Here is a 15,051-nt window from a genome sequence, read left to right on the forward strand (position 1 = left end):
TTTTTAAACGATCTATATATATATATATATATATATTGATTTATTAGTATAATTTATTCGTAGTCTAAAGCGTGTTGATTTATTTTAGTATTCTTCATCTGGAATTATAGTGAGTCGTGAAAAATGTAACTTTAGCAGATTGTAGATGTGCAACTAACAAGTTAACCTAGATAATCTAACAGTTTAAATTGTTTAATAATGAATCAGTCAGAAATTAAAAACTTCTGACTTTTTATCATATAGTGAAAGACGATGGATTAAAAACCAAAAGAAAAATTCAATAAGACTGATGTCGTACAGCAGGCTAAGGTACGTGTCACGTGCTCCTTGTATCCACGTGCAGTTTCTCTAGTCATTTCGTTCGAAACTTTCTCTGTATAACACAAATTGATAGTTTGTTTTATCCAAATCTTTGAGAGAACGATCGGAGCGTGTGATAAGTGGGCTCAAGGGGAGCTATAACGATCGGAGCGTGTGATAGGTGGGCTCAATGGGAGCTATAACGATCGGAGCGGGTGATAGGTGGGCTCAAGGGGGAGTGTGGGGAGCTATAACGATCGGAGCGTGTGATAAGTGAGCTCAAGGGGAGTGTGGAGAGATATTTGTTTGTTGTGTCAGTTTTTATCTACAAGTAACGTAGTTAATTTGTCTCTATATATGGACTGGTGTTCGTATCGTGTCGGTTTAAAAGGTCAGAGGGCACACAGATTTCGAAGTTTTCTCGTGTACAAGAGACCCCACTGTTTCTTACCATGAAACTGTGTGTCATGTCTCATCTGTAACCTTTACCAACGCATATGTTCACGTTTTTTTTCTCCAGCAAACCCTGGTTAATTTCTTGCTATTTAAAGGAATGGAGCATACCATGTTCAAATCCGAAATAAAAACAAAAACACACACATAGTAGAATAGGTGAGCAGGGTTGGTGGAGTTTGAACAACTGTCGTTGGCGCCACCTGGATTCTATTTGGTGATCCATATGGTGTTCACTATTTTTTTCATCGAAATTACTTAAAATAGTAAAAACGAGATGAATAAATTAAATATACAAATTATTAAGTCTTCTACTGTTAGTATATTATTGTAGCACAACCAGAAAGTATTGTTAATATATTATTGTAGCACAACCAGAAAGTATTGTTAATATATTATTGTAGCACAACCTGAAAGTATTGTTAATATATTATTGTAGCACAACCAGAAAGTATTGTTAGTATATTATTGTAGCATAACCAGAAAGTATTATGAGCATATTATTGTATCACATTCTGAAAGTATTTAGTATATTATTGTACCACAACTAGAAAGTATTGTTAATGTACTATTGTACCACAACCAGAAAGTATTGTTAGTGTATTATTGTATCACAACTAGAAAGTATTGTCTGTGTATTCCACCACAACCTCTATAATAGTTTTAACTAACTATAGATATCAGTACTGATAGTTTGGTAACGGTTATCCTTTTAACAGTTCACTCTTCCCTGAAATATGCAAGTTTAAATTACGCATTAAATATACTTTTAATAATGGACCTCTTCCCAGACATGAACAGGTTAAAACTACGTACTAATAATACTTTTAACAATGGACCTCTTCCCAGCCATGAACAGGTTAAAACTACGTACTAATTATACTTTTAACAATGGACTTCTTCCCAGCCATGAACAGGTTGAAACTACGTACTAATTATACTTTTAACAATGAACCTCTTCCCAGCCATGAACATTAGTACGTAGTTTTAACCTAATACTTTTAACAATGGACTTCTTCCCAGCCATGAACAGGTTAAAACTACGTACTAATTATACTTTTAACAATGGACTTCCTCTCATTCATGTGCAGGATAAGCTACTTATTTGTACCTGTAACAGTAGATTCTCTATTTCCAACCAAGTTAAATCTATGTGGTGATTATACTTTTAACAAAGTCTGAAAGATAAAACTGTTTTGGGGTTGTTGTTGTTTTACACTGGTCCTCATCTCAGCATATTGAAGAATATCAGTAATAATATAAACACTTCAATAAACGTCAGCTACTTAATATAAACACTCTCTAATAAACGTCAGCTGCTTAACATAAACACTCCAATAAACGTCAGCTGCTTAATATAAACACTCCAATAAACGTCAGCTGCTTATTATAAACACTCCAATAAACGTCAGCTGCTTAATATAAACACTCTAATAAACGTCAGCTGCTTAATATAAACACTCTAATAAACGTCAGCTGCTTAATATAAACACTAATAAACGTCAGCTGCTTAATATAAACACTCTAATAAACATCAGCTGCTTAATATAAACACTAATAAACGTCAGCTGCTTAACATAAACACTCCAATAAACGTCAGCTGCTTAATATAAACACCCCAATAAAGGTCAGCTGCTTAATATAAACACCCCAATAAACGTCAGCTGCTTAATATTAACACTCTAATAAACGTCAGCTGCTTAACATAAACATTCTCCAATAAACGTCAGCTGCTTAACATAAACACACTAATAAACGTCAGCTGCTTAACATAAACACACTAATAAACGTCAGCTGCTTAACATAAACACTCTCCAATAAACGGCAGCTGCTTAACGTAAACACTCTCCAATAAACGTCAGCTGCTTAACATAAACACTAATAAACGTCAGCTGCTTAACATAAACACTAATAAACGTCAGCTGCTTAACATAAACACACTAATAAACGTCAGCTGCTTAACATAAACACTCTCCAATAGCTGCTTAACATAAACACTAATAAACGTCAGCTGCTTAACATAAACACTAATAAACGTCAGCTGCTTAACATAAACACTAATAAACGTCAGCTGCTTAACATAAACACTCTCCAATAAACGGCAGCTGCTTAACGTAAACACTCTCCAATAAACGTCAGCTGCTTAACATAAACACTCTCCAATAGCTGCTTAACATAAACACTCTCATTTACAAATATTTTTTTATTTAAATTCGTTTTTCTCGTAAAAACATTTGGGGGATAGTTTAAATTTTTGTGATAACACAGTTATTTTTAAAATACAAATTAAAGATTGAACCATGTGCGTCACTCGGGTCGTTCTGGTGTAATTTATTATTCGACTACTTGTCCGTCGTCACATAACTTATGCCTGACTTTATGCCACCCCTAAACGTTTTATAGACATTTGTCTTGTTTTTTGGTTTTGTTGTTGTAGCAACTGAACTTCAAACAGACACATGGTAAACTCAAAAATAAAACAGTCAGCATGACGTTTGTTCAGCAAAGAGTCAAAACATTAGGTGCTCGTAAGGAAATCGGGTCACATTCAGGCAGCCCACTCCCTGCTATGGCCTGTTTAGACGAACTGCACACAAAGTCAGGCTTGGTGGGAACCCTAGGTTGTTTATCCACGCCGGTGTCCTGCTGGTTCTTTATTCCCGCTGTTCTACAACATCTCTACAATTAATGCAATCCAAGCAATTTCAACATTCTTATCAGCACACACAAAGTTCTATTGATAATGTAGTTGCGTTTTAGTATTATTTATCTCAAAATATAAAACGAAGCAACTCGGTAAAAACAAACGTATTACAACGGCACATATGAGCGTCTAAGCTGGATAAGTTATTAAGATACCTCAATACTTTCGGTGAGCTATATGACGAAGATGAGTTATAAATAAAATCAAGCTAGCTTACATTTAAAACATACTATTATAACAATCGTCAGAGAAAGAAAAAAAAAGGAGGTAGGGGATCACGTGAGTTCAGCTTTACCACAATAAAGCACGTGGTATGGAATATTTGTGTAAATAAGCTTTTGGATTCGGCTTGCGATTTTCTTTAATTCTGTAATTATGATCGTAATGAAACAGCAAATAAATGTTTACACATAAAACACCAACTAAAAGGAGTTCCAAATATTTAAACTGTTTTTTGTCGGTGGATAATAATCACAGTTAGAGCATCTTACATAGTGCCAGCCAAGCCAGCCCATGAGATTTTCAAACCACACGACTTACTAACACGCCCTCTACACGTGCAGTGACCGCCAACTCACCTTACTGTTCGTCGTCTGGACTTCTAGACTAACGTTTTTCAAAATAGGGATATTTGTTTTTCCTGCTTTCTTTCTTGAATTGTTTATATGGTAGTTTAATGATACTATTATATTTATTAGATTATATACGGCTCTCTGGAGTGCTTTTAAGCAGCGGCAAACATGATTTGAATGAAAAGGTTAATTCGCCGATACCTCAACAAAGAGAAGAGAATACTAACTTGATGACATTACATTTCTGAGACGTTTCTCCCACGTGGGAAACACGCACCCAGTGTGATGAAAGTTTATTCATCGAAAACACAGAAAAAAATGAAAAATTAAAGTAATTCAATCGGATTGCTTTCAAAATCTTAGAGTTGCATAAACTATTCATTGTTGTGTTTGTTCTATCACAAAGCTACACATTGAGTTTTCTACGCTGTACCCGCAACGAGGATTGAACCTAGAATTATAAACGCCAGTCTCGCCGCTGAGCTACTCTCTCTCTATTAAAAAAAAGTTTGTTAATTGGATCTATACCTCTTTTATGAACAATGAACAACATCCATACGATTTCAAATCAAGATAACATGTCATACCCTTCTCCAACCTGTATAAAAACAACACCTCTGTGGTTACATAAGATCTGGATTATTTTTTAATGAACTAATACCGATGTAACATTGAGATTTAAACTAACCAAGTGGAGAACAGTGATTTTCCTTCAAACACTTCTTTACGTCGTACAATTTCTTCATATATATCTTCAAACCTTATCTTTGTGTGAATTCAACCTTCGGACTGATTTACGTTCGTGTTTTACCATTACGATTTTAAAATCGGACGACAAGTTAACTGTTTTACCTGTACATCCAATAACATAAGATTGTTTTACCTCCACAACTGGCAAGGTAATAGTATTTTACCTTCACAGGCGACAAGTTAACATTGTTTTACCTGTACATCCAATAACATAAGATTGTTTTACCTCCACAACTGGCAAGGTAACAGTATTTTACCTCCATGGACGACAAGTTAACATTGTTTTACCTGTACATCCAATAACATAAGATTGTTTTACCTCCACAACTGGCAAGGTAACAGTATTTTACCTCCATGGACGACAAGTTAACATTGTTTTACCTGTACATCCAATAACATAAGATTGTTTTACCTCCACAACTGGCAAGGTAATAGTATTTTACCTCCACGGGCGACAAGTTAACATCGTTCTGAAGAGGTAAGACAACCTTGACTAATTCTAATTGTTTTCTCTTCTCACCTCACAATCATTGAAGAAAAACGTTAAATTCTATGATTTAATGAAATATAAAAAAGAAAACAAGAAGCGAAAAGTGATGAATATATTACAAAACATCAAATTTTTAAAATTTTACCTTAAGTCTATATTTTCTGAATTACGTTGTACTTACACCTTGCGAGATTAGTTTCCCGTCAGTTTCAAAGTATTTTTATTAAAAACTTTGTATCAAAGGGGAAAACTAAAACTAGAACATCGTAAATAAAATAGAGTTGTTTATTAAAACCGAGTTTCTTTCTCTGTGATTTAATAACACAAGGCGTTTGATTGTATTGGCCACATAAACGTTAGCGTGCTCTGTGGGTAAGTCAAGGTTAACGCCCTCTGGCCTTTTATACACACAATAATTAGAGAATAAACTTTATGCTGTCTTTCACATCTTCTGAAAATGACTGGTTTTGGGAAATACAACTCAAAGGTTAACATGATATAACACGATAAAGCAGTCAAACTCACAAACGCATGCCCACTACGGATCCTCGATACAAGCACCAGCTAATTGTTTTCGTGGGGCTAAAATCACATTTAAACGTAGCTGTTTATACTAATAACCAATAGTATGTGGGTTAGTTCATCAAACATTCTACAAGAGGAATCTAGATGTAAACCTTGAAGTAACTTTTTCGTAATTTTAAAAGAAACAATCCTACATCACAAACGTTAAATCTAGGCTTACAAGTGAAACTTTACGCATAAGTTAGGCCTACAAGTGATACATTATACGGAATTTAAGCCTACAAGTGAAATATTACACGGAATTGAGTTTGATAATTAATCGCTAATAAAAACAAATAATATACTGATAGAAGTGGTTTAATTTTTGAAATACAAGCTGTTAAATTATCTTTAAGATTTCTGAAAAATTCGAAATAGAAGAAGAAGAAAAAAAGGTGTGGTACTCTGCATTTGCTTTAACAAGTTTCGTTCTGTTGCAAATATATATACGTCAGATAAATAACCCACCAGGTGGATTAGTATCTAAGCGCAAAAAAAGTAATAAACAACACTTTCCTGAAGGAAACTGACACAGTTAGAGCATAAAAACATGTCTTTCCATTTAACATAAACTTATTTGTTATTTTATCTTGGAAATTTGTTTTCTTACCGTTTTATATTCTAAACACTTTGCTACATATTTCGCAAAAACAAACATTTGTGTCGTACAATTTGTGACCGCATCTTTGAAAATCCGTAATGTACCGTAGAAGATTAAATACGTTAAAAATAATGCTATCTATTTCTATATTTTTACCTGTTAGATCCAGTCTTTCCAGGTTCAGACATCTTGAAACCAAATCAGTGACCCCTGTATTGGTCACATTACTACATCCTCGGATCTCAATACTTCTTAGTTCCGGACAGCGTTTGGCAATCGTCCACACGCCTTTATCTGTAAGACGTGCACAACCATTCAAACACATTCGCTCCACTGTCAGACAAACACTGGGAGAGTCCCGACACAGAAGCCGGAAAAGTGTCTTCAATCCAGCATTTACGTTGATTTTCTCACTAGTTAGAGTTATGGAGGTCCAAAGTTGAGGTTCCCATGCTAAAAAATACCATCGTCGACAAACACGAGCGCACACACACAAATGATTACTAGATAGATAAGAAAATACTTTCAGTATAAGTTCGTCTGTCAGTCTGTCAAAATGGGAGCACCTTGGCAGTTTTTTCCCTTTAAAAGTTGCCAGAAGTTTCTCGGTATCAGACAAAGTACTTGAAGTTCTTAAGGCAGAAGATGGAGAACTCATATGGTCGGAGTAAGATGACGTGTCCCTCCATGGGCTAGGAGGAGCACCATGTTCTCCCTCAAAAGATCTATTGGATGATTTTGGAGTAGGGGTCAAGCTCTGGCGAGTGAGTAGCGTATGATAACCTAGGTCATGACCTGGTGATGTCCTTCCGCTAGAATATGATCCAATTTCACTCTTTACAGGTACAGAAGTTTCAGCTAATGGCGTCGAAGATGACGTAAGAGAAAAATCGTCTGATAATTCACTTGGAAGGCACCGACTGTCCGAGTTCAAGTAGAACTCCATTTTTCTGTTTTCAAGCTCACTAAACTTCGGACTGGAATGGATTGGAATGGCTAAGTATGGCGACCATTAAAAATGGCGGTTTATCGAAAATTTCAAATTGTTGTAACAATTTTTTCATTCAATATTCTGTAATCGTTGACTTCTTCAAAGATCTGAAAATAATTTGAGAGGTTTAAGAACAGTATTTCACGAAACAGAAACGTGTGATATGATGCAAAACATCTGAGGGCAATAAGTACAAATATTGTTCGTGGCACTTTTTATAGAAATACATTCTAGAATAAAAAATAACTATTAGAATAAGACAATCAGTAATGATGCAAATCTGAACCTAGAGAACGAAAGTGACTTGAATAGTGTTTAGAGAAATTACGTAAACCTAATTCAAACACACACAATTACAAATGAGACAGTTGTGCTTATAAGTCAGATATTAATGTATGAACAGCTTAATGTCGTCTCAAACAATCAGTTGTTTGGAATACAAAGTTAAACACCCATGGTCCATCACTAGTTTCAGCTGTTGTTGAAGGAACAACAAGTGCCATAGTTTCGCTTCACTTTTAGTTCATTCTTTGGTGGTTCATTATCTTTCCAAACACCTATATCGCTTTCTTTAATACATATTAACTTTTTATACACAGTTAATTAATTTGTAAGTATATCATAGTTTTAAATATACTAAACGTCTAAACACTACTTTGTAAGTATATCATTGTTTTAAAGATACTAAACGTCTAAACACTACTTTGTATCATAGTTTTAAAGATACCAAACGTCTACACACTACTTTGTATCATAGTTTTAAAGATACCAAACGTCTACACACTACTTTGTATCATTGTTTTAAAGATACCAAACGTCTAAACACTACTTTGTAAGTATATCATAGTTTTAAAGATACTAAACGTCTAAACACTACTTTGTATCATAGTTTTAAAGATACCAAACGTCTAAACACTACTTTGTATCATAGTTTTAAAGATACTAAACGTCTAAACACTACTTTGTATCATAGTTTTAAAGATACCAAACGTCTACACACTACTTTGTATCATAGTTTTAAAGATACCAAACGTCTAAACACTACTTTGTATCATAGTGTTAAAGATACTAAACGTCTAAACACTACTTTGTAAGTATATCATAGTTTTAAAGATACCAAACGTCTAAACACTACTTTGTAAGTATATCATAGTTTTAAAGATACCAAACGTCTAAACACTACTTTGTAAGTATATCATAGTTTTAGACAATTTCTGTTTTTGAGCAGGCTCTCAGATATTATTCAGCAAACAAAAATATAAATTTTAGTTCATTTAATTTATCTATTTGATTAGAAGCTTTTATTCACACGGTTTCGTGAACTAACGTTAGACCTAACTTCACAAATAACGTTGAATAGTCACTTACTTTCTAATTTCCTCATATCACTATTTAATCGTCGAAGTACAGGCTCAATACTTACGAAGATCAAGTAACAGACCAGCCAACCAGTTGGTTGTTTTCTTGCTGAAATATTTCCAGAGTTGATTACCTTTGGTTTGAACAGCCTGTTTTACCTCGTCATCGATTGTTTTGACCACAGAATAGGTTCTTTCCAACATCTACTTAACTTCGAAGATAATTTTTTGTGGAATGGATTTTACTCTCTCAACAGAATTAAATCCAGTCTCAGCAGCATTTAGATCAGTGGCTTTTCATTTTATCACTAGCTGATTTAAGTTTTTCTCGGGTAGAGTCACATATGGCATAAGTGGTGTTCCTTAGTCTCATTGTGTAATACTCTGCTGAGTGATAGTCGTCGAGATGCGAGTACGGAAGCTCCAATGGTACATTCAGTTCTATTCCATACATCAGTGATGCTAATGTGTTCTCTGTAGTTTCGTTTATCTCTCTTTGATAAATCATGTGTAGGAATAAAAAAAAAAATCTTGATCCCATGTTTTCAGATGATCTTCCATATAAATGGCTAACTGATTTAGAATTGTGATTGCATCTGTCCATCATTCCATGAAACAAGGCCGATTCAAAGTGTCATTGCTGAGTTGAGTGAAGTTCCATACATACCCCAAATTTTGAAATAAATTCATTGTTAAGTTTCTGCTTCTTGGATAGGAATAGGTTAGGTTATTTCGTAAAATAGGCCATCACAACAAAGATGCATTTATTGCCACTGTTACTCTATGGTAAAGGACTAAGCACATCAACAGCAGTTTCTCAAATGGTGCTTAAACACAATAATGTTGTTGTTGTTGCCCAAGTTCCTTTCTTCATGGACGCCCTTGTTCACAGTATAGTTCATACAATCCACTGAACAGTTAGCAGTACACCAAAACTTGTTTGGTTTTTCAACTAGTTTGTGTAGAAGACAAGCCATGCCAGATAATGATTTACAATAATATGGCTATAGTAGGAACACAGCAAACAATAAAACCTTTTACCTCACACAAGTTCTGTAACATTGGTCAATATTGAACAGATTCAATCTTGTTTCGGTCTGTATCCACTCCCTCTCAATTGACTCTTGTGTCTCATGAAACTTATCTGTCTTCCCATGTGCGATGTTTCATCTATGAAGATAAGTATGGTATTTTAGGGTAGACCAGATAGAACATATTTTACTAGTCATTCAAACGTTGTAGACGCATAACATAATCCAACAAACTGCCACAGCCCATTTCCAGCAAGAAAAGCGGTCTTTTTTTCTAACAGCTTTGTTGACTTGCATTTGCCAGCGTTCACTCTTCAGATCCAATATTGAAAACCACTTTGACACGAAAGAAAAGAAAAAAAAAAGAATCCAAGATAGAGACAATCCTTGGCACTGGGTAGGTATCTTTCGTTATGACTTAACTAACCTTCTGGTAGTCCATACAGATCTTTGATCCATTCTTCTTCATCACAATACAACGGGTGATACCAAAGGACTAGTGTTCAGTTTTATTACTCCTGTTCTTTCATGCCTCAATCTGCTTTGCATTTGGGATGTATTTGGCCTACTTACCTGTTGGTCTGCATCTCCATAGCAATATTACGATATATTTCATTGGTCTGGTCTAAGTCATGAGGTCCACTGAAGAAGGTATTCCAAGAGCAAGTCATGCAATCTGTGACATTGCTCAGTTGTAAGTCTTTCACAGCCCTGGTCAAACAACTCCTGTAAATGAGGTTTTAAGCTCTCCTTGTGTGAAAATTTGTCATAAGATTTCTTAGATTTTGTTTCTGAGATGGCTTTTTCTGGTGTTCTGTTATGTGGAAGTACTTTTGTAGAGTTTCACATTTTGTAATATTCCATCGAAAATAGACTCGGATTTCATGTTGTTGTTTTTGTATTCACGACGGAAACAATGACATTCTTATTCTTCAGATCAACGAGAGTTCCTAACCATTAATTCCTCAAGACCAGTTGGTGTGTTTAGTTCTACCACGCCACAATCACTAGATGTACTATGTAAAACACTGTAATAGACTAATTAATCAATCTACAATATATTCTACTCTCATATAACTGGCGTTTCACGTGGTTCAAATTGTTTTTCAAACTTAAATAAATCTAATCATTAAGCTACATCATACATGCTCATTTTGGGACAAAAACATATCTCTAGCCAAACAATACAAATGCCTAAATTAAAACAATAAAAAACAACAGTCTACAATAATACATATTGGGAAGCGCCTGTGGCTTAAATTTAAAATATGGTGAACTTCAATTAATATTTATCATATTGTGTTATACAAAATACTCAAACAAAACCTATTATGAATGACTATTAACATTACATGAATACTTTTATAGTTTAAATTTACTGTTTAATCTTGAGTTAATCCATTCGGTTATTCATGAGATATTAAAAAAAAGTGTTAATGTTAGATAATGTACAAAAACAGGCAGTAGGCCTAACTACTGAAACTAGTACTAAAGTTCACACGCTATTATCAACCCTAAAGAGCATCTTGGTTATCAAAATGTGGATGCCACTCAATCATGATGACACAACAAGTAGAAACCCTCATGGAAATAATGAGCTAACACGCGAAGTGTATTGATCCAGGTATCGTTTGAATATTTTCAAGTTTACAAGGTCATGAGACCCCACATGGGAACACCAAATCTGCTACTCTTTCAAATCGGCATTCCCCTCAGGTTTAATTTTATCGAATACACTTAACGTGACACAATATTCCTGTCACCGACTACCAATGTGTATTAAGTTACTGTTTTCAAATCATGGTAGATTTTGAAATTAGATTAAAGCTCATTGTAATCACTTAGTCTATCTTCACAAAAAAAAGGGGGGGCAATCACCGTTACATATTTTACTTAAATTAATCTGTTCCAATTTACTGTATCTTTTCGTTGAATCAGGAGTTTTATTTTCGTTTCACATTTTTGTATTTTTATGTCAGAATGATTCTTCCACGAGTATTCTACTCCCTTAATTATGATGTAGGCCTACAACATGCAGAGGATGAGATTAAAAGCTAGTCACATAATATTTGTTTTAATGTTTAGACAGATGATAATTTTAATGTAAAAGCAATGATATGAAAAAAAAAATATGTACAATTCATAGGTTGAGAGGGGAGAAAGAATATGTTGAAAGAGCTGTGTTCCAGTAAAAAACAACCAATATTCAGGGTAATGTTCGGACAATGTATAACACATCACTAATTGTGTTTCGAAATTCGTGTTTTTAAGGCTTTTTTGTTGTTGAAAATTATGACATTTAAACATTATGTATTTCACAGCCTACTAGTTCCATAGCACACTTAACCCCTTTCGCCAAAATAAATCCCCAGGAGGAACGAAATTCAGCTAAGTTCAAAAGGGAACCCCTTTAGAAAAAGTAACACTAAACAAGCCCATCACAACAGCCCAATCTTTAATGGTTTTTACTCGCCAGACACTATGCGATTTTAACCGCCCAAAGGAAACACAATTTGGTAGATAAATATTTAAGCAAGATCCTAACAATTCACACAAGGTGCGTAATGTATTTTGTATTGATTTTCATAATCAACCAAGAAGAGACTCTTGGTGTACTATTAAAATTCTTAGATATATTCTTTGCTGAGTGACTTCTAAATAATCTTACAATTGTGGCTATAGCCAGATAATTATTGGCTAGCATATACTGTTATTCTTTATGGCGATGTCTGGGCAAATATTAACCAGAATATTAAAGCCATGCACCAATGTTGAATACAATTTACAAATATTGTATGTGCAATCGACAGCTTTGCAACACAATTCAGTCTTGATCACTGGAGTTACAAAACCAAAGTCGAAAACGAGACTTAACGATACACTCGAAGGTAATGAATATTCTGCAGAACATACTTGACTTTTTAAAAACTTTTACCCTTTTTAATTACCATATGATTCATTGACTGTCTGAACTAACTGAAAATCCTAATAAAAGGCTTATCAATTATGGAGTAAATATCGCAGATACAATGTGTCTTATACTCAAATACTTTTGATTGATCTACAAAATCAAAGTATAAGAGAAGGATGCCCTGAAAGCTTCAAATTAAAATTGTGTGTCTTGATTCTATTTTAAAAACACTTGGCATCTGGGCATTGTGCAATCGTAATTATAGGTTTATCACGTAAAGTTAATAAAAATGTTACAAGTCGACATTTCATTTTACACGAGAGAAGTTTTTTCGAATACAGTGTAGACTGGTATTAGGCTTCGTCGCTATTGGATGTAGTGTGATTGACATATTATACCATACTTTTCTCTGCTAACACTCATAAATTCTTAAAAAAATATAACTCTTATGTTTCTTTACCTTTTTAAAAAACAAAACAAAAAACTAGAACATAAAACTTTTGGGATTGTCAATCTTCAGGTGAAATAGTTTGAAAATATTGATGGGTCGGGCTTTGAAGTTTGATACTTATTAAATGGTAGCTTCCATAGTAATTCTTACGGGAGGATGGACAGCTGTGTTCAATTGCAAGTTATAGTTGTCATCATGTAAAACACCTGTAATTGGTAACCACTTTCTTCTAGCTAAAATACCTATATTTTTCTAAAGAAAATTTTAACGGAAAACTTTTAGAGCAAAAAATCATTAAAAATATGTCCAACTAGTTCAGAATTAATATTTCATGACTTAAGTTTTAAATTTGCAATCTCTCTGAAACATGCCGTTTTTAACATTGTTGTTAGATCTCCACATCAATCAATCAAGAAAAAAAATATTCTTTTGGTATCTTAACATGGTAAGGACTTGAAACCAAAGTTTCCCTCTTCTTGATATTTAATAAACTTGCTCGCTTATCCGCCATTGTGGTGCAAATTGCAGCGGCACCTATACGATACTACAAGAATGAAGGCTGTTCAACCAATACAATCCTTTTTAAGACTCACCTTTATGTTTATTCCAGTCAATCACAAAGTAAGACGTTTTTAACGTTATGGGATTCTTCAACTTTTTTCGCTGATATAAATGGTCCCACAGTACTTTTTTAGTCTGTAATAAGTACACACACAAAATTAAAAACCAAACATAGCATACGAGCCAACTCTCAGCCAGTGTCACCTGAACTCGGCCAAGTAATTCTTCGGACAGGCCTGTCTTTACATCTACACCGTGTACAGGGAACTGGCTTGCCCACGTAAGCACGTAACATTGCCCTGGCGCCATGTGCCTCATTCGGAAAAGCATTCGTTGCCTCCGGCATGGCTTATAACCGGTGTTCTTCTGCAGGGTCAGGTTCGTGCCATTCTTAGAGCCAGTGTTTGCACGTGGCATGTTGGTTTCTATCTTCTGAGAACTTTAAAATATCTAAGCCACAATTTTCATAGTAAAACAGTAGATCAACTTTATCATCATTCTTTAAACTTCTAAATCTTTTCTCGTTGAATTTGATGAGTATTTCAGTAGTCTCTAACTAGTTAACAGCACGAGTTTGAACTACCGCGTGTTGATTAAAAATAGTAGTTACTATAACAAACCAGTTAGGAACATTTTGTGATGTTATGCCTCTTAACTCTCAACTACGTGCAACTAAACTTTTTCAAACACATCATCAAACCGTGATGCACGATATTATATTTAATTATATTTCTAGTCTCGTATGTTTACATCTCTACTTTTATCTCATTCTAACAATCACAAATTATTTTAATACTCTGATTTTAGGGTTGTGAACCTTTTTATAACTAAATGTCAAAACCGTTTTTGTGGTGTTTTAATTACCTGACCCCTATAGGAATGTTAATGTGCTTCTGCTGTGTATTGTACGTATTTAAACAGTGGAATTTCAGTGTGACTTCTGTTGTATCTGTTATATTTGGACAGTGGAATGTCGGTGTGACTTCTGCTGTATCTGTTCTATTTGGACAGTGGAATGTTAATGTGACTTCTGCTGTATCTGTTCTATTTAAACAGTGGAATGTTAGTGTGACTTCTGTTGTATCTGTTATATTTGGACAGTGGAATGTTAATGTGACTTCTGTTGTATCTGTTCTATTTAAACAGTGGAATGTTAATGTGACTTCTGCTGTATCTGTTCTATTTAAACAGTGGAATGTCAGTGTGACTTCTGTTGTATCTGTTCTATTTAAACAGTGGAATGTCAGTGTGACTTCTGTTGTATCTGTTCTATTTACACAGTGGAATGTCAGTGTGACTTCTGTTGTATCTGTT

General features: G+C 34.4%; 1 protein-coding gene across 1 annotated transcript in view; it reads right to left on the reverse strand.

The window, feature by feature from the left end:
- Positions 1–13,929, reverse strand: part of LOC106474139 (F-box/LRR-repeat protein 7-like) — a 32,108-nt gene extending 18,179 nt beyond the window's left edge. Inside the window, exons 1-2 of the mRNA XM_013934828.2 lie at positions 13,770–13,929; positions 6,591–7,532 (exon numbers count right to left, since the gene is read on the reverse strand). Coding sequence (XP_013790282.1) covers positions 6,591–7,380 — 790 coding nt within the window. The 5' untranslated portion in view covers positions 7,381–7,532; positions 13,770–13,929. The remainder of the gene's footprint in view (positions 1–6,590; positions 7,533–13,769) is intronic.
- Between the last annotated feature and the right edge of the window lie 1,122 nt (positions 13,930–15,051).

The sequence above is a fragment of the Limulus polyphemus genome, unplaced genomic scaffold (genome assembly GCF_000517525.1).
Source record: "Limulus polyphemus unplaced genomic scaffold, Limulus_polyphemus-2.1.2 Scaffold6868, whole genome shotgun sequence".
Classification (NCBI taxonomy): domain Eukaryota; kingdom Metazoa; phylum Arthropoda; class Merostomata; order Xiphosura; family Limulidae; genus Limulus; species Limulus polyphemus.